General features: G+C 42.8%; 1 protein-coding gene across 2 annotated transcripts in view; it reads right to left on the bottom strand.

Annotated features, from left to right (window-relative positions):
* The window catches only part of CACHD1 (cache domain containing 1), a 534,201-nt gene that overhangs the window by 259,484 nt on the left and 253,768 nt on the right, over nucleotides 1-20,949 (bottom strand). For both annotated transcript variants that reach the window (XM_030205962.1, XM_030205963.1), the window contains exon 3: nucleotides 16,306-16,454. In XM_030205962.1, the coding sequence (XP_030061822.1) occupies nucleotides 16,306-16,454 (149 nt within the window). The remainder of the gene's footprint in view (nucleotides 1-16,305; nucleotides 16,455-20,949) is intronic.

Genomic DNA, 20,949 nt, shown 5'->3' with positions numbered 1-20,949 from the left:
TGGCAACAACATGATAGGGGGAGAGAAAGAAAAGAGGGAGATGTTAGACCATGGGGAGGAGACAGAGAACAGGAAACTGTTGAACTATAAGTGGAAGAGCCAGCAAGAAGAGACGTTGAAGATAAGACGACAGGGAGATACTAGACCACAGGGAAGGAGAGATGCTGGACTGAGGAGGGTAGAAAAAATGAAAGGAAAAATGTTGGACTTCAGGGGGGGGAGGGGAAGAGAAAAAGGAAAGACTCTGGACCATAGGAATGGAGGAGAAGGACAAGGTGATGGGGGTGGGGGGTAGGATTTGCTGTACATGGTGGAACCATAAAAGCAAAGTCGGGGGCTTGGCAAGGAATGAGTGTAGGATGATTAGTTCAGAGGGAGGAAATGTGATAATGAACAGTAAGTGAAAGGCAGAAGGTAATAAGAGGCTGGGGAAGGAATGAGACAGGAGAATTGGGGAGAAGAGGAAATAGGCTGGAATGGAGGTGGGAGAAGGAGAAGCTTTTAGGGAGGTGAAAAGGGTATTGAAGACACAAACAAACACACACACACAGAAATGGAGGAAAGAACTAAGCAAGAAATACCAATATGTCAGAGACATGATGTAGGAAAAGTTACAGGACTGGGTAGAAGGTTGCCAGATGGAAAAAACTGAAGAGGATAATTAGTAGCCTAGCAATGCCAAATGGATATAAAGCTCTTTTTTTACCTACTTCCAATATTACATCTTCAATGTATTGAACAAGAGATGGACAAGGCACTTTAGAAAAAATTAAAATGGATGGAAAGTTCCTGAAATGTGTAACAGGTACTAGAGAGGTTGTTGAACAAAGCTGAAAAGACTCTTGCTTAGACAGAAAAATTGTCCAACCATAAAGATCTTTTGCCCTTGAGGATGCAGATATTGAAAAGTGTAGAAGACTTAGAGGTAAGATGTTCATATCTGGAAAAGGGAAAAGAAAGCCATAAAATGGAAGAATGACTAGAGGAGCACACAGTGATTTCTGAGCACGGAGACAAGGGAAGACATCATACTACCTATGACTCAGTAATAACAGTCAAAGAATAGGTCTATTTGGACTTTGGGATGCCATCATCAGATCAAGGAGTTTGAGTTGGGCTTCTATGAGGCTTCTAAGGGGAAGGTACAACCCCAGATAAAGTTGTCCTATTATCAGAAGAAAATCAGAGCAGTAATAGAGAGGAACTCTGGAGTGGGGGATAACCCAGGGAGTATTAGGAGGGTCCTAAGGGAGGATGAGACTTTTAAGTTCTCATAAGAACTGATTTGAGCAATAGAGGGAAGGTCAGTCCCCAATCACATGGTTCAGAGGGCAACCCTAACCTTTTCGCCAATAACAGGATTAAGCAACATTTACTACCCTAATCCTATAGCCAGCAAATGTGACAGGAGACCCACAATCATTAGTTAGGAACAGAAATTCTTCCTGTGCAAGTAGTTACACTAACAGTGTTCCTTAGACAGGGAATCAAGGTATTGACTAAGACATACCTGCTCGAGAATATAGAATACATTGGAGGAAGTGGCTTATTGGCTATTCATTTAATAAAGAAGAGGTAGAAGCTTTAAGACTGCCACAAAGTTACAGGGACTGTAAACATGGAAGAGCAGAAGGAAAGAGTAACCTTTAGTGATAACAGATTTATGTGGGGTTCTGTAGAAGAGGGGCCAGGCCACCCCAACTTAGTAAAGGATGGCTAGCTAAACAGGATGGTTCTTTAGAGAACCCTGCTTTGGAGAGGGATAAGAAGAAAATGGGCAATGGAAAGTTGAAGGAAAGGGGGCAAGAAAACTCATTGGTTGTATATAGTGGAGAGAGGGACTTTAACTGCAGGGTGAGGTTCTATATAAGCAAGATGTGGGAGATTTACCAGTGCCAGACATGGTATTCAATGTTGATTAGTCATAGAAACAAATCTCTGTAAACCTGGAAAATGTAATGGGGCAATTTGACAAACTGAAGAGTAGCAAATTGCCTGGGCCAGAAGATATACATCCCAGAGCACAGACAGAATTGAAAAATGAACTTGCAGAGCTATTGTTCGTAATATGTAATTTATCCTTAAAAATCAAGCGAGGTACCGGAAGATTATTGCAAGGTGAAGCACCATATTATCTTATGAAAATGGTCAATATTTCTACTACTTTTAAATCTGACCATTTACAGAGACAATGTCTATTACACGTTCCGTCTGTATGTGAAGTTAGATTAAGAGTCTGTTGTCAACTTCTGTTTCTTATAAGGCAGGATCATTTCAAAATTTATTACCTTTAGAACTTCGAGTGATGAGAAATTATTTACTTTTTAGGAACTCACTGAAGGCTTTTTTATTTCAGAAATATTTTAATGCATCATCTTGATTTTTGTGGGTTTTTTTTTTAATTTATTATTTATTTGTTACATTTGTACCCCACATTTTCCCACCTATTTGAAGGATCAATGTGCCTTACAAAGTACCGTAATGGCATTCGCCAGTTCGGTTAATAACAAACACAGATTGTAATGTGGTCTGATGAGGTAGGTGTGTATCAGGCAACTGGAGGGTTGAAGGGAATGTAGATTATATATTGTCCAGTTAGATCATTGGTTATGCTGTGTTGCTTGGTTTGGGGATTTAAGGTGGGTCGATGGAGTAAGCCTTTTTGAAGAGGTTGGTTTTTAGAGATTTCCTGAAGTTTAAATGGTGATGGATTGTTTTTACAGCTTTGGTAGTGCATTCCATAGTTGTGCACATGTAGGAGAAGTAGGATGTGTAAGTTGTTTTGTATTTAAGTCTTTTGCAATTAGGGTAGTGTAGGTTTAGATATGATCATGATGATCGGATTCTGTTTCTGGTTGGTAAATCTATGAGGTCTATCATGTATCCTGGGACTATGCCATAGATGATTTTGTGGACCAGGGTGCAGATTTTGAAGGTGATCCTTTCTTTGATTGGGAGCCAGTGCAGCTTTTCTCTGAGGGGTTAGGCACTTTCGAATCGTGTTTTACCGAATATCGGCCTGGCTGCTGTGTTTTGGGCAGTCTGGAGTTTTTTTGTGAGTTGATCTTTGCATCCTGCGTAGATTCCGTTACAGTAATCTGCATGACTCAGGACCATTGACTGTATTAGGTTTCGAAAAATTTATCTCGGGAAGAAAGGCTTTAATCGTTTAACTTTCCACATTGAGTAGAACATTTTTTTTATTATGGAGTTTACTTGAGTCTCAAGGGTAAGGTTGCGGTCGATTGTGACTCCGAGTATTTTTAGGCTGTCTAAGGTAGGAAGGGTGTGTCCTGAGATGTTTATTGATGTGGATTTGTACTTGTTATGTTGAGACGAGAGGATGAGGCAGTGTGTTTTTTCAGTATTAAGTTTCAGTTGGAATGAGTTTGCCCAGGAGTCCATGATGTTTAGGCTGTCATTGATTTCATTGGTTATTTATAGTACCTAGAAATGTCTGATTTGTAACATCTGAACATATAGTTCACTCTTATTTTTGTTCTGTGACCCACTTTCAACTAACATGGTAGTCCAGCGTAAAGTAAAGATTAGAGGGTGACCAATGTAATGCCATTTTTTAAAAATGTTCCATAGGTGATCTGGGAAATTATAGACTGGTGAGCCTGACATCGATGACAGGCACAATGGCAGAGACTATTATAAAGAACAAAATTACAGAGCATATACATAAGCATGGATTAATGAGACAAAGCCAACATGGATTTAGTCAAGGGCAATCGTCCCTCACCAATCTACTACATTTTTTTTGAAGGGGTGAACATACATGTGGATATGGGAGACTGGGCATCCAAATGGCAGATGATGTTTAATGTGAGCAAGTGCAAAGTGGTGCATCTGGGAAAGAGAAAAACAAATTATAGCTACGTGATACAAGGGTCCACATAAGGAGTCACCACCCAGGAAAAGGATCTAAGTATCTTCATTGATGATACGTTGAAACCCTCTCCTTAGTTGCAGTGGCAGCTAAGAAAGCAAATAGAATGTTAGGAACTATTAGGAAAGGCATGGAAAACAAAAATGAAAATGTTATAATCCCTTTGTATCATTCCAAATGAGAGTGGCAGCTAAGAAAGCAAATAGAATGTTAGAAACTATGAGGAAAGGCATGGAAAACAAAAATGAGAATGTTATAATGCCTTTGTGTCATTCCAAGTGAGAATGTTATAATGCATTTCTATCATTCCACAGTGCACCTGCACCTCGAATACCGTGTGCAATTCTGGTCACTGCATCTCAAAAAAGATACAGCGGAATTAGAAAAAGTACAGAAAAGGGGTAACGAAAATGATAAAGAGGATGAGACGACTTCCCTATAAGGAAAGGCTAAAGTGAATAGGGCTCTTCAGCTTGGAGAAGAAACGGCTGAGGGGAAATATGACAGAGGTCTACAAAATACTGAGTGGCGTGAACGGATAAACATGAATCACTTGTTTACTCTTTCCAAAACACTAGGACTAGGGGGCACGCAATGAAGTTACTAAGTAGTAAATTTTAAACTAACCTGAGAAAACCTTTCTTCACTCAACATGTAATTAAACTTTGGAATTTGTTGCTAGATAATGTGGTAAAAGCAGTTAGCTTAGAAGGTTAAAAAAAAGGTTTAGATAATTTCCTAAAAGGAGAGTCCATAAGTCATTGTTAGGATGGACTTGGGAAAAGCCACTGCGGATAAGCAGCATAAAATCTGTTTTACTGTTTTGGGATCTTGCCAGGTACTTGTGTCCTGGATTGGCCACTGTTGGAAACAGGATGCTAGGCTTGATGGAACCTCGGTCTGTCCCAGTATGGCAATGCTTATTTTCTCATATATTGCTGGAATTAGGTAAATATGATACTAGGGTGATTAGCAGAGTGAATGCCCTAAAATGTTTCAGTCAGTCAAGAGAAAGAGGGCCGATAAAAACAGAAAGGTTAGTAAGACTGTAGTAGAGATGGCGTACAAACCGTAGAAGTACAAGAAGATGACTGAATAGTAAGATGGCCCTAGCTAAGGCATATGCTCAACCAGAGAAAGCTGAGTTGGGGGGGGGGGGGGGGGCCGTATGTGAAGTTATGGCTAGGAGAAACCCAGTTCTCCTTAAGATAAACATCTTTCCCTGGCCACCTTAATAGAGCAAGGACAAAGAAGCTTAGAAAGGAGGGTATAGTTCAGGCAGAAGGATAAAAACTGAGGGAGGGAAAAATCAGAGGCCCAGAGGGAAGAGGAAGGAGCCTCCAGGACAGATCCCAAGACTGCTAAGATGATGTTTGAAGCTTTATAGCCTGCAAGATACAACAAGTTTCCTTATATGGTACCAGAGGTTTCTTAGAGGACCTTTTTGGAATGGCCTTGGTGGCTTATTATGGATCCTATTAAATAGGAACACGTTAGAACTGCTGGAGTTAATCAATATTATCAATTGCAAAAACACTCCAGCTTGTTTTAATAGCAAATATCTTTATTGAAAAAATGTGCTTTTACCCTGAGCACTTATGTTTAAAAACAATAATACCCACTCACTCATTCCCCATTCACTCGTAGTACCTGACTAACATCACTCCAAATTCTCTTGCTAAAATATACAGGTAATGATGTTACGCTTAGTTATTACATTCTACTAAAATGTCAAATTGCTAATAATTTCCTCTTAAATTTCTCGTCCCGGCTTTCCACACGGGTACTCTGTATATTTTGACTCTGAAGTTATCACCAATAAATCGGTGTATGATAGTCTATGAAGCAATCCTCCGTCTAGTGTGATATAAAGTCTTTAAGTCCTCCACAGGTACACGATAAGGAAATGGGTTAGTCACTCCTGGATTTGTCGTCAGCTGTTTCTTATACAAATGCCGGTTCCCCAATGCAGGACCGCATTTCGCTCACTTCATCAGGAGGAACCACCACACCATTTTGTTCAATTCAATTCTGCTGCACGCCAGAATGAGACATCTCAGCTCGGGAGCCAACACCCGCAGCACTGAACCAGGTCTCTTTTGTTTGCACTTAATAGCTTTTATATCGAACCTGAGTAGATAGCCTGAGAAGGAATACAGGCTTCTTTCCCACGTATGAACCCATACTATTCTAATACTTTTATTGCTTCTGAGCTGTGTGTGCAGTAGTACATAGGAATGATTTCAGTCTCTCTGACATCCTGCTAGTTCTCATTTTAACACTTGTATTATGCAAAAGAGACCATCTTTTGGGGGTTTTACAAGGGTGTGGTATATAAATGCAACATATCAAGGTCTGCTCAGAAATTCTGTTTAATCAGGCTGGTCGCGCCCAATACAACCGGGACAGCTGCTGTATCTTTCTGCGAGATTTTCTTGATCTGATTGCATTTGTTGGTACTCCAGTGTCTTCTTTCTCTACACACAATACTAAATAGATTACTTTTTATTTGTGCCTTTTTTTCAGTAATGCTGTTTCTATGTTTTTCTCCTTCACCTCAATGTCTGGCTTTTTTGCATGAAGCTTTTCAGAGATGATTGTAACTACTTCATTCTCCACAGTTCTATCAGGAATCCCAGTGTTTACACAGTTTCCAGTGGATAAGACATGCTACCTTATTATGCTTTTCTGTATACAGACTTCCTGACAACATATCACATCTTGAGATGAGATGTGTGACTGTTTCCAACTCAATGCTACAGAATCTGTATTATCTGTTTTGCAGGGGGTGGATTTCAATGCTAGCTGTGAATCGTTTTGTTTGTAGTACATTATTCTGTACTACAATTATCAGTCTCTCCTCTGGCAGGCCTCTTGGATGCAGTCCTGCTCTCCTGACGCTTCCCTGGACCCATGGTTTGGGCTGGTGGTGGGGTATGGTTGGTGATCATAGTGCTGGATCTGGATGATTGTCTCTCCCAGGGTGATGTCATATGCTCCCACCTCTCATGGAGTACTTCCATCTGGCAGGTCAGTATCTGCATTACACCAACCAGTTCTGCCACATCTGCTCTGTGACTTGTGCCATCTGCTGCTCCATCACGAGAAGAATGCATTCCTGTAGGACCAGCTTGTGCTCCCTTTGCTGCATGAGCACACAGTTTTGTGCCATGAATAGATGGATACACATCAAGAGTTCCTGCCAGCATCTTGCAGGCCCCATCAGCACCCACCCTCAACCGCAGGATCTGCATCAAGTTCAGCATCCCTGAATGAGGATGGTACCTGCAATGCAATGTCTTCCATCTGCTCCTTCCTGAAGACAAGTAACTCCATGCACTGTGTCCCCGTTGTTTCTGGGTTCTACACAGTCTCCACCACAGCTTCCTGGGTGGTGTCATCTGGAAGCACAGCATGCAAGCTCATCCCAGCCTCCACAATCTTGTCCTGGCCTTCATTTGTGGCTAAGGGCAAAAAAGTCAACATGTGGCACATGAGGGTAAACTTGGCCCATAGTCACCAACTTGACATCATATGCACCTGCATTTCCACCAGCACACTGTGCACTTGGCCCTTCCCTTGAACATGTCTATTCTTCCTTCATGCTCCCAACTCTCTCCTGCCCTCCATGAGTATCACAACTGCTACAAGTATAGCAGGCTAGGGCATGGCAGATACAGGATTGTAAACAAGGGCTGTGTCTAGCCATTACTGTTTGCACCATACCGATATCCTGGGCCTGCACTAGGCCTGGCCTGACACTGAAGGGATACCTCTTACAATGCTTGCTGGTGTGTGGGTACTACTACTACTACTTAACATTTCTAGAGCGCTACTAGGGTTACGCAGCGCTGTACAAATCAACAAAGAAGGACGGTCCCTGCTCAGAGGAGCTTACAATCTAAAGGACGAAATGTCAAGTTGATGCAGTCTAGATTTCTTGAGTAGAGGTGTGGTGGTTAGGTGCTGAAGGCGACATTGAAGAGGTGGGCTTTGAGCAATGATTTGAAGATGGGCAGGGAGGAGGCCTGGCGTATGGGCTCAGGGAGTTTGTTTCACGCATGGGGTGAGGCGAGGCAGAAAGGGCGGAGCCTGCAGTTGGCGGTGGTGGGTACTACCTGAAACTCTGTGATGGTGGCACCTCTACGAGAATGGCTATGTGGAGAGTGAAGAGGATAAAGTGAATGTGCTAAACAATTACTTCTCTACTGTGTTCACAGAGGAAAATCCTAGTGAAGGACCGCGTTTGGCTGCCGAGGGAATATATGGGAATGGAGTGGATACTGCGCTGTTTACGGAAGAAAGAGTTTATAAACAGCCATAGAATCTGAAGGTGGACAAAGCTATGGGCCAGATGGGATACATCCCAGGATACTGAGGGAGCTCAGGGAGGTCCTGGCGGGACCTACCTGAGCTCCCTCAGTATCCTGGGATGTATCCTGGTGGGACCTCTTAAAGATTTATTTAATAGATCTTTAGAGACAGGACAGGACTTGAGATATACAGTTCTTACTCAAATCAGTTTACCATATGGGGGAGATATTGCAAAGGTCATGCTACGAAGGGAGCAACAAATTATTTTTCAATAGAATACGGTAATTCCACATGGGCTAAACCAGGAGATAGAATGGATAAACTTATAAGAGGCACGGGAATGACATCAGGTATGACATATAAATAACACAGTGCCCATGTGTTGGATTTTTTTGGTTTGACATTCTCGAGTGGGATCAAGCTCCATTCAAGGTATGCCACAAAATACTATGATAAGAGTGAATATAAACATCTATAAAAAGAATTTGATTGTTGATTATATGTATAATAGGAGGGTTAGTTGACTGTGAGAAGGTGCGCAAGTAGCAAGTTTTTGAAACAGGAATCATTTTAATGTGTATTCCCACAGAAATTTAAAGTTCTCCTGAAGACCAGGGGCGTAGCCACGGGTGGGCCTGGGTGGGCCCACCCAATTTGGGGTCAGGCCCGCCCAGCAGCACAGCGATACCAGAGGCTCCGGTCCCCATCATCATCCATTCCCCCGTGGCGTGCCGCAACTTTCATCCCCATCTTCCCTCACCCTCGCAGGCCCGCCCAGCAGCGATTTCGATCGCAGGCAGCTCCTTTGGCTCGCACACGCTGCCTGCCGGCTGCCGCTCAAACCTCCTTGCAGCTACTAGCAGCGCTAACCCGGAAGCCTCTCCTCTGAGCTTCCGGGTTAGCACTGCTAGTAGCTGCAAGGAGATTTGAGCGGCAGCCGGCAGGCAGCGTGTGCAAGTCGAAGGAGCTGCCTGCGATCGGAATCGCTGCTGGGCGGGCCTGCGAGGGTGAGGGAAGATGGGGGTGAAAGTTGTGGCACGCAACGGGGCAAGGGATGATGGGGAAAAGATGTTGGAATGGGAGAGGGAAGACGGGGACAGCAGCTGCATGGGGGGGGGAGGGAAGAAGATGGAAGGAAAGATGCTGCACAGGGAGGAGGGAAGATGGAATGATGAGGCATGGTGGGTGGGGGAGAAGCTGCATGGGGAAGAAGGGATAGATCTAGTAAAGGGGTGGAGGGGTCAGGAAGGGAGAAGTCTTGGCTGCATATGAGGTGGAGGAGAGGGAGACATGCTGCATAGAGAGGGGATAGGTGGTGAGAGGGGGAGAAATGTTAAACATAGGGGTGGAGAGGAGGGCAAAATGGTGGGCATAGGGGTGGAGGGAAGGGAGAAATGTTAGACATGCTGGTAGAGGGGAGGAAGGTAGATATGCTGTATGGGAAGGGGAGAGAGACGTTGGACAGTGGGAATGAGAGGGGGAGATAGACATGGAGGTGGATGAGAGGTACACAGTAGGTGGTGAGGGGGGAAATGCTGGGCCATGGGGGAGAGGACTACTACTATTACTATTTAACAGGAATGAAGAGAGAAGGGGCAGGAAAATATAAGGCTACCATGGTGGGGTGGGGAGGGGATCAGATGCTGGTTAGAAGGGTGGAGGGAGAAGATGATGGGAATGGTGGAACCCTGTGGGAGAGGGCAAGAGGGGGAGGAGGGGGTGGCAAGGAAATGAATGTGAGATAGTGATTACAGAGGGTAGAAATATGGTAATGGGGAGTAGATTAAAGATAAAAGAGAAAGTAGGGATGGGGAGGAGTAAGATGGGGAATGGGAGAGCTAGTGGGTGAAAGAAGAAGATGGAAATTTGATAGGTAGTTGAAAAGTAAAAAGGAGACAAAGAAGGGTGAGAGAGAGGCAGAAAAGAGCTACAAAGGAATGACCAACATGTCAGAGGCAGGAATATTGAGGGAACAGACAGGAGAGAGGAGAAAAGACAAATGGACTACAGCCGCTTGAAGAAGAATTAGCAGACGGCAGAGAGGAAAGCAGAAAAGAGAAATTGGAACCAGCAAGATGGAAAAATAAAATGTCCAGACAACAAAGGTAGAAACAAAGCATTTTATTTCAAATGTTTTAAATGGAATATGTTAGCTTTTGGAAATGTGCATAGGAAATGTCTTTGTATTGTGTTCTGTAGAAAAGGAAATGCATGTTTTGTGTCTCCAGTGTTGCAGTAATGCTATGTTTAATTTCTTGGGGTTCCTTTTCAATTTTTGTCTAAATATTTTTATTTCTAATTTGTGATCCCTTGTTCTGAGTTTTGTGAGGTTCTGTTGGTGTGATAGTAATGGCAGGTGGAAAATTGGAAGGGAGGCAAAGAGGAGAGGGAATCGGGGAGGGGAGCCCTCCTTTATTTTCTGACCTGGGCCAAGTAGGTCTTACAACAGTCCTAACCCTTGCTGTATAACTGGTGAGGATTCCCAGGCATCCCCAGCTAAGGACCTCCTCCAAAGGCGGCCAGAACTCCCTTCTACCAAGCTCTGGCAACAGCATCCTTGAGCCATCGACAGCTAAGCATGTGTGGGGTGCTGGCATCAGTGGCTTAGGGTCATTGCTGCTGCCTGCCAAGCTTGGTAAAAGAGAGTTCTGGCCACCTTCAGAGAAAGTCTTCAGCTGACTGAGCTTGAGGATCCTCATTAGCTAAAGTATTTATATTTTGAGGTGGAGGTAGGGCGGAGCAGAGAAAATTTTGTGCCCACCCACTTTGGGCTCAGGCCCACCCAAAACTGGCTGTCTGGCTACGCCACTGGTGAAGACGCCGGGTATGGTGAAACTTGGTCCATGTTGAAACCAAAACAACAATGTGGAGGAACCAACAATGAGGCTTGATTGCTTGTAAATAGTTATGGAGCACAACACGGTCACTTAATTTTACTTTCATTACACCGGAGCAACAAAACCAGTAACTTGCACAAGGAAGACAGCAATCTAAGAATCTGTAACCCTAAGATAAGTTGCATTTACAAATGGTAGAAGAGCTCGAAGGGGTTTTCTTGAACTAGAACATGTGGCAGGAAGGGAGGGCTTGTAGAGCGATGATGTATGATGCATAATGTTACCAAGTGCCAAGTAAGGCCGGTGTAATGTATGGAAGCTGAGCACTATATGTAATTATATATTTATTTTTAAACACAATACACAACATTAATCGCAAAAGAAAAAAAAATGATACAAAGGCATTATAACGTTCTCATTTTTGTTTTCCATTCCTTTCCTTATAATTCCTAACATTCTATTTGCTCGCTTAGCCACCACTACACACTGAACAGAGGGTTTCAACGAACCACTATAAATTACACCTAGATCATTTTTTTTTGGGTGGTGACTCCTAAAGTGGAACCTTGCATTACATAGATAAAGTTTGGGTTCCTCTTTTCCACAGGCATCACTTTGCACTCGCTCACATTGAATGTCATCTGCCATTTGGATACCCATGAGCTTATTTTCGAAATAGATCGCCGGCCATCTTCCGACACAAAACGGGAGATGGCTGGCGATCTCCTGATCCTGGCCAAATCGGTATAATCGAAAGCCGATTTTGGCCAGCGCCAACTCTTCCTTTTCGTAAGCGATCCCACATACTTATCCCATGCCTTTTTAAATTCTGAAACAGTCCTCGACTCCACAACCTCCACCGGAAGGCCATTTCATGCCTTCACCACCCTTTCTGTGAAATAGTACTTCCTTAGATTACTCCTAAGCCTATTCCCTCTTAACTTCATCATATGCCCCCTCAGTCCAGAGCTCTCCTTCATTTGAAAAAGGCTCTCTTCCTGTACATAAATGCCCTTGAGATATTTAAACATCTCTATCATGTCTCCTCTCTCCCTCCTCTCTTCCAGTGTTTACATGTTGAGGTTCATAACCCTGTCTCTATATTTTTTGTGTTCAAGACTGCTTACTAATTTTGTAGCCGCCCTCTGGACCGACTCTATCATGTTTATATCTTTCCATAGGTGCAGTCTCCAGAACTGCATGCAGTACTCCAAATGGGGCCTCACCAGAGACTTATATAATGGCACTATCGCCTCCTTTTTCCTGCTGGTCATGCCTCTCTTTATGCACCCAAGCATTCTTCTGGCTTGGACCGTCGCTTTTGTCTACCTGTTTGGAAGTTTTAAGGTCATCAGACATCACACAATCATCCTCAAGGCCCGCTCTGCCTTCGTACCCTGAAGCACTTCACCCTCTATACTGTACCGTTCCCTCAGATTCTTGCGACCCAAGTGCATGACCCTGCATTTTTGGGGATTAGCCCTTAGTTGCCACCTATCGGTCCATTCCTCCAGCTTTGCTAGGTCCTTCCTCATATCATTTACACCCTCTAGGGTGTCCACCCTGTTGCAGAGTTTAGTATCATCCACAACAAGAACAACTTTACCAGACAGCCCTTCCGCAACATTTATTTGGATTTTGCTCACACCTTTTCAGTAGTAGCTCAAGGTGAGTTACATTCAGGTACCCTGGGTATTTCCCTGTCCCTGGAGGGCTCACAATCTAAGTTTTTACCTGAGGCAATGGAGGGTTAAGAGACCTGCCCAAGATCCCCAAGGAGCAGCAGTAGGATTTTAACTGGGCACCTGTGGATTTCAAGATCAGTGCTCTAACCACTAGACCACTCCTCCACTCCATTTGTTGCCTGTGTGGTCTCTGAGGTCTTTTTTCCTCCATGTTAAAGTTTTATGTGTCTTGTGTTTGATTTGACCTAATTTATCTGTGGAGGCTTAGCTTCCCCAAGCCTCTTAAAGCAGGTGTCTATGATTCAGGTGCATTCTTTCTATCCTACATAAACAGCTCAAAACATTTCTCTAGTTAGCACTGTAAGAGAATAGTGTGCATGTGTATATACACACTTTCTATCCTTCTGGTAAACCATCTTAGGTGAAAACAAGAGACAGGAGTGAATACCCATACTGAACACTACAAGATGTAACTGTAATTTATATTCTTTCCACTTCCAAAAACCATTAGGTTTTCTTATGCGATAAACTCATTAGCAAATATTATTCTAACCTCTGTTTACTGTTAAGTAACCCCATCTCCAGTTGTTGTTAGGTCTGCCTACTTTTCCACAAGCTGTAGCTGGACACCCTTCAGCAAAGGGGTGGGATAGGGGGTGGGGGGATAAACTCTTCATTGCTTGAGGTGTGGGAAGGGAGGAGATGAATATATTTGATCAAAAATACTGTCTTCATGATTGCAGCACACTATTTTTAATGATTAAACATTTTATTACTGTGGACATCATAAGAGCATAAGAACAGCCATACTGGGTCAGACCAATGGACCATTTAACCCAGTATTCTGTTTCCAACCGTGGCTAATCCAGGTCACAGATTGGCAGAAACCCAATTAGTAGCACCATTCCATGCAACCAATCCCGGGGCAAGCAGTGGTCTACTAGATTGTAAGCTCTTTGAGCAGGGACTGTCTTTCTTCTATGTTTGTGCAGCGCTGCATACGCTTTGTAGTGCTATAGAAATGCTAAATAGTAGTAGTAGTGGTTCCCCCATGTCCATCTCAATAACAGACTAATGGACTTTTCCTCCAGGAACTTGTCCAAACTTTTTTAAACCCAGATATGTTAATCACTATTACCACATCCATTTGCCAGATCATTTATAAATATGTTAAACAGCACCGGTCCCATTACAGATCCCCGCAGCACTCCACTATTCACCCTCCTCCAATGAGAAAAATGGCTATTTAACCCCATTCTCTCTTTTCTGTCCAATAAACAATTCCAAATCCACCACTAATCAACAAATAATTATTTCTGAAACATATCACTCACTCTTCCCCTGACCTCAGCCAATCCCACATCTCTCTCAGCCTCTCTCCTTAGTCTCCAGCAAGTCCCTGACCACTCTTTCTCAGCCTCCCCTTCTCTCTCAGCCTTCCAACATTTAATCTCCCTCTGTTCCTAAATCCCAGGCTCCAAGCCCACCTCAGCCATATAATTCCTGGACTTGCAGCAGCCAGAGATAATAACTCAGAGAAGAACTGAACCTTGAATCCTGGTCTGCGCTGAAGCATTAGCCATGTCCTGCACCCACAGGATATCTGCATTGGAAGGGGATGAATGTGGCTGAGGCCACAGTGCAGGCACTGATTCAAGGCCTCATGCCAGTGTAATGCAGCTGTGTCCGTAGCAGTCAGCATATAGGTGGGGATTAATGTCCCAAAAATATACCATGTCTGCCTGATCTTAAGTTAGTATATGGTTATAAGAAGTAACTGGACACATAGTAACACAGTAGATGTCAGCAGAAAAAGACCTGTATGGTCCATCTAGTCTGCCCAGCAAAATCAACTCATATGTGCTACTTTTTGTGTATACCCTACCTTGATTTGTACCTGTCCTCTTCAGGGCACAGACTGTATAAGTCTGCCCAGCACTACCCCCACCTCCCAACCACCAGCTCCGCCTCCCACCACCGGCTCTGGCACAGACCGTATAAGTCTGCCCAGCACTATCCCCGCCTCCCAACCACCAGTCCCGCCTCCCACCACCGGCTCTGGCACAAAAAACAGTACAGACTTTTCTGATGTTGAGGCACACAGTACTCAATCACTGAGATCCAAAATGGTGACAATGCCACACTTACCTGAGCTCCTGATTTCTGTTAAAAAAATGTTTTTACTGATAAGGAAGCATAAAGAGAGATAGCAGACTGTTCCCTCAGAGCCCGCAAGTACTCTTTTTAGTGGTCCAATGGATCAATTCATGGTGTGCGGGTGTCCCTTGGAAACCTCCAGTTCTAAACCATTGGAGGCCCCAGGAGACAGGTGGACTCTACCAAAACCCTCATCCACACCCTTGTCACCTCTCGTTTAGACTACTGCAATCTGCTTCTTGCTGGCCTCCCACTTAGTCACCTCTCCCCTCTCCAGTCGGTTCAAAACTCTGCTGCCCGTCTCATCTTCCGCCAGGGTCGCTTTACTCATACTACCCCTCTCCTCAAGACCCTTCACTGGCTCCTAATCCGTTTTCGCATCCTGTTCAAACTTCTTCTACTAACCTATAAATGTATTCACTCTGCTGCTCCCCAGTATCTCTCCACACTCGTCCTTCCCTACACCCCTTCCCGTGCACTCCGCTCCATGGATAAATCCTTCTTATCTGTTCCCTTCTCCACTACTGCCAACTCCAGACTTCGCGCCTTCTATCTCGCTGCACCCTACGCCTGGAATAAACTTCCTGAGCCCCTACGTCTTGCCCCATCCTTGGCCACCTTTAAATCTAGACTGAAAACCCACCTCTTTAACATTGCTTTTGACTCGTAACCACTTGTAACCACTCGCCTCCACCTACCCTCCTCTCTTCCTTCCCGTTCACATTAATTGATTTGATTTGCTTACTTTATTTATTTTTTGTCTATTAGATTGTAAGCTCTTTGAGCAGGGACTGTCTTTCTTCTATGTTTGTACAGCGCTGCGTATGCCTTGTAGCGCTATAGAAATGCTAAATAGTAGTAGTAGTAGTAGACTGTTTGGGTCTCCCGACACTGACACCACTTTATGCCCAGAGCAGGTCCAACCTAGCGGATCAGTAACTGCCACAGACTCTGCAAGAACGTTGATGGAAGACAGGCGTGACTGCAGAACAAGGTGGCAAGACTGGAGCAGGCCATGAAGGGGAAACAGCCTTGCAGTCAGTGGCGGAGATACTACCTGTACAAGATTGTGCAAACTGGACCGTCCAGTCCAAACACTGTGCAGTTGGTTAACCTAATCTTTTCTCTTGAGTTTAAATAAACAATTCTGCCTCCACTAAAAACTTACTGGACATACTCTGAAAAAATCAGCTGCCGGAAAACCTGAACTAAAAGTTAATTACTGGATTTTACAGCCATTTCTAAACGATGGAGTTTGCCTCTGAAGACAACAGAAAATTTAAAAAGTGAAATTATCATCATAAGACCAGGCTTGCTATGATGTACTTCCTGGTCATCATAGCAAGCACTTTCTGGCAAACAAAAGACAGGGTGATTTTTCAGATGTTTCAAACTGCATTGTCTCATGAATACTCACTCCATCATGGAAGGTGGAATAGTACAACAGTCCTGAATTGCAGTGAGTGGGGATGTCAGGTGTGCAGTGTATGACGCTTCCACCACCTGCTTATTACGATTTACCACATCTAGGTAGCGATTAAACTTCTCTCGGATCTTCTTGGCCAGCTAAGTGAATAAAATCAGGAAAACAAGGTTAGACAGGGTTTGCATCCTCCCTCAGAAGAGCCATTACAAAAGAGTTAGCAAGCTACATACACTTAAAAATGACAGATCTGCCAGAAAATGTTGCTGCATTAAACAATGTTTATAGTTTGTATTGAATAAAACAACGGTGAATTGTTATGGTAATCAATTTATGAACTACTGAAATGCATCCTCATGTTTTAGCAAACACATCTTAACACAGTAGGAATTAATATACAACTCATTTTTTATTTTTGTTACATTTGTATCCCGCGCTTTCCCACTCATGGCAGGCTCAATGCACTCTGAAAGGCACCCTTTCCTCTTTGTCACTAAAGAAAGGGATTCCAAGACAACACACACTCTATCTACTCCTCCTTTCTCCTCCAGTGTGTTGGCCACACAAGATGAGAGTTAAGTATGTGAATGTGGTTCTGGATTTACACAAGCTCCTTTGGAAGCTGAAAGAATTCTTACAGGATTAGTTTTCACAATGTTTCTGAAAATCATACATCATGAGTTAGAAGGTATAGGGTTCGTAATTTAAAGATCCTTAATTTTGAAATAGATCATCTTAAAATAACAAGAACAATTCTGGTTAATCAATTAGTTTTACTTTATTTTGGAAGAAAATATCTATAAATTGAAAAAAAAAATAGTCATACTGAAATTTATTTTTATTTTTGTTACATTTGTACCCCGCGCTTTTTCCCACTCATGGCAGGCTCAATGCGGCAGGCAATGGAGGGTTAAGTGACTTGCCCAGAGTCACAAGGAGCTGCCTGTGCCGGGAATCGAACTCAGTTCCTCAGTTCCCCAGGACCAAAGTCCACCACCCTAACCCTAATCACCAAATGCTCTTTTAACTCTGATGGAATGTACTACAATTTAGTATTAAATTCAGAAGCCTAGCATTCCAACACATCAAGACCAAGCCTACTCCTATGGACAACTTCTGGAAAACCAGTCTTGAAAGGGATATAGATTGTGACATTGTCCGCATAAATGAAAGTGAAGAACCCCGCTGCCTCCAGTCTTTCCATCATAACAGGATTGAAGATAGCGGCGAGCCCTGTGGCATCCTGCAGACAGGAGACCTGGACAATGAGAGAGAGAACATGACAATTTCACCCGATACAATCTAGATTTTAGGAAGCCGCAGAACCATTGGTGAACTTTCCCACAGAGTTCAAATTGGTCCAACAGGCCTAAAAGCAACATGATCAATGTAAAGGCACTTGATATATCGAACTGCATCACTAAAAACTTAAAGCCTAGACTAATTGGTTTCCTAAAATCAGATACTAAGGTGGTCGAGACTATCTCAGTACTAAACAAGGCCTAAAGCCTGACTGGAATTTATGCAAGAGGGAGAAAGAGGAAAGATGATTCATAAGCTGAGTGCCAACTATTCCCTCCATTACCTTTGAAACAATGGGATAGAAGTGACAGGCCTGTAATTAGTAACATCTCCCAATTAAGCCGAGGTGCTCTTAGGGATTGAGGTAAGTATTATGGAACCTTTCTGCTGAGGAAAAGCATCCTGAGATACAAGCTTGAAGGTGGTCAATGAATCCTGTCTGTGCAGTTTTTAATAAATAAATTGGACAAGCATCCAGAACGCAATGCGAGGAAGAATACTTTTTGAGAAAGGAGGTGGGGATGGTGCTGGGCAGACTTATACGGTCTGTGCCACAGCCAGTGGTGGGAGGCGGGACTGGTGGTTGGGAGGCGGGGATAGTGCTGGGCAGACTTATACGGTCTGTGCCAGAACTGGTGGTGGGACGCGGGGCTGATGGTTGGGAGGCAGGGATACTGATGGGCAGACTTATAAGGTCTGTGCCCTGAAAAGGACAGGTACAAATCAAGGTAAGGTATACACAAAAAGTAGCACATATGAGTTTATCTTGTTGGGCAGACTGGATGGACCGTGCAGGTCTTTTTCTGCCATCATCTACTATGTTACTATGATTTGACAGTCTCATGACTGGGTAGCAGAAAGGAGGACCACAGTTGGTCTGCTGCAAAACCAGCATCCAGACTAGGCTGCTTGTTGCAAGATTGAATGCTAGTAGTCTTAAGTTGCAGTACAGCCCCCCTAATTTTAATTACTTTTTGTTTAAAGTACATAGCTAATTGATTAGCAGAGGGAGTAGCTACAGTTACTGATGTTAAGTTTTCGGTCGACAGAAGCCTATTAAGAAGGCTAAAGAGTTTATGGGTATTTAAGTGGTTGCAACCAATTTGCTCTTTATAGTAAACAGTTTTAGCTTCTACAATCTTTTTCTTACAATCCTTGATAGCCTCCCTCCAAAGCATTTCATTCTTATCAGATTTATGTCTGGATCACTTTCTCTCTAACTTTCTACACTGTCTCTTCAGGAGGAGAGTGACACCCTATGGGTGAGTTTGAGCAAGACTTTGATGGGAGCCATACTATCTAGGGTAGAATTACATAACTCATTCCACTTAAACAAGAAATCCTCGCTGTCTGTGTCTGGAAGCTGTGGACTATCAAAAATTTAAGACCAGAATTTTACAGGATCAATTCTACCTCTTGATTTAAAAAGAGGCGAGGTAACAGTGGACTGAAAAGTTCTAGTATCTTTCCTCCAGCAAAGACTGAATTCCAGAGTCTTATGGTCTAAGGGCCATGGCAACAGGATGGGTCACCCAGGTAGAAATTCTCCATAAGTACAGTTCTATAAGCCAGCAGATCCAGCAGATGATCCCTAATGTGAGAGGACTGGGAATGCGCCAGAACTAATCACCAGGAGGCGAGAAAATCAAATAAGCTCTTTAACATCCCTAGGGTTATCAAGATGCAAATTAATATCGCCTACTAATAAAACATTAGCAACTTAACATAAATATTTGAGAGGAATTCAGTAAAACAACTTTCTGAGGTAGACCAGCTTCCTGGAGGGCGATAGATAATAACAAGGCATATGGGCTCCAACAACGCAGGATCACTTAATTTGTAGGAAATAATCTCGAGATCATAAGAGTTCAGTTGGGACAATAGTTCAACTTTGAAGAAGGCCTTATAAATGACTGCAATTCTAACCCCTCTCTGTTTAGCTCTAGTTTGATGAAGGACCTTGTAACTCAGGGGACATAAAGCACTGACAAAGCATTAATATATACATTAACCCCTAGATTCTATAAATGGCGCTCAAAACTGCACAAGCAAAATTTGGATGCTAACAATTATTGGCATTAATTGGAAACAATTTGGATTTGCACGTGCATCTTGCTATGCACTATTCTATAAAGATGAGCACACAAATATTTTAGCGTGTAACTGAAAAGGGGGCATGGGTCATGGGAAGGACAAGGCCGGGTCAGGGGTGTTCACTAAAGATGCGTGCAGTATAATAGAATTTGTGGGATCTGCGCCTAATTTATACGTGAAGATTTACACCAGATTTCAGTTGGTATAAATTTGTGTGTCCAAAATTGGGTGCAGATTCTGGTACTATATGCTATTCAATACATGGTGCCCAACTTGGAGTACCGTTTATAGAATAACGCTCAGTGTTCTTTTTTTTCAGCGTCCAAATTTGGGCACCATTAACTGAATCTAGTAGTAAAATACTATCATATTTGAGTGTTTCTCTTAAGAATAAACACTAATCATTTACTAAAGGAGGCTGTTATGTTGGAAACAGCATCCATTTCAAAAAAGTAAAACACAAAAAGGATGTCCTTTTTAACATAAAATGGTAATAGTAAAAGCTTGGCTTTTCATCTTACTGTAGTGATGTGGAAGACTACCCACAGGTCCATTTGCATCCAGAAAAGCTGTGAATTGTGCAGGATGAAAGAAGACATATTTCAACTTTATAATACATTTACACAGAGAGTAAAGAAAATAATTAGGGCTGCATTTCTGAAGTAGGTTCTGAAAACTGCAAGGCTGTTTATAGCTATGCTGCGTGCTGTTTTAGATTCTTGAATTTGTCAATTTGTATTTTGTATTTCTTATCTTTTCATTACTTAATTATTTATTTTATTTAGGGCTGCATTTTGATTAAAATTTGTAATCACAATTAATGGTATGTTATTTCTCCCCTCTCCCCCCCAAACAACTCCTTGTGATGCTGGGCAACGGAGGGTTAAGTGACTTGCCCAGAGTCACAAGGAGCAGCATTGGGAAATAACTACATAACATACCTTTAATCATGCAATTAAAATTTTAATCAAAATGCAGACCTAGAAAAAATGGCTCCCAGCTATAATAATCTCTTCTCATCTTCTGTTTCTTTTGACACATCTTTAAATATCCTTATTCTGCTATTCAAAAACAATACATCATTAAATTTAAAGAAAAAGTATAGAACCCCAACCCAGATCAGTTTTCAGTGCAAAGGTAACTATTAAACACAGTGGGTGCCACCAATTCCTATTTCTGTAGTTTCCAACAAGTCAGAAATATTCAAAGCTGGTAACTCCAAAGAAGCAGACAAATATCAAA

This window comes from Microcaecilia unicolor, chromosome 6 (assembly GCF_901765095.1).
Source record: "Microcaecilia unicolor chromosome 6, aMicUni1.1, whole genome shotgun sequence".
Classification (NCBI taxonomy): Eukaryota; Metazoa; Chordata; class Amphibia; order Gymnophiona; family Siphonopidae; genus Microcaecilia; species Microcaecilia unicolor.
This window is presented reverse-complemented; position numbering and strand designations above follow the sequence as displayed.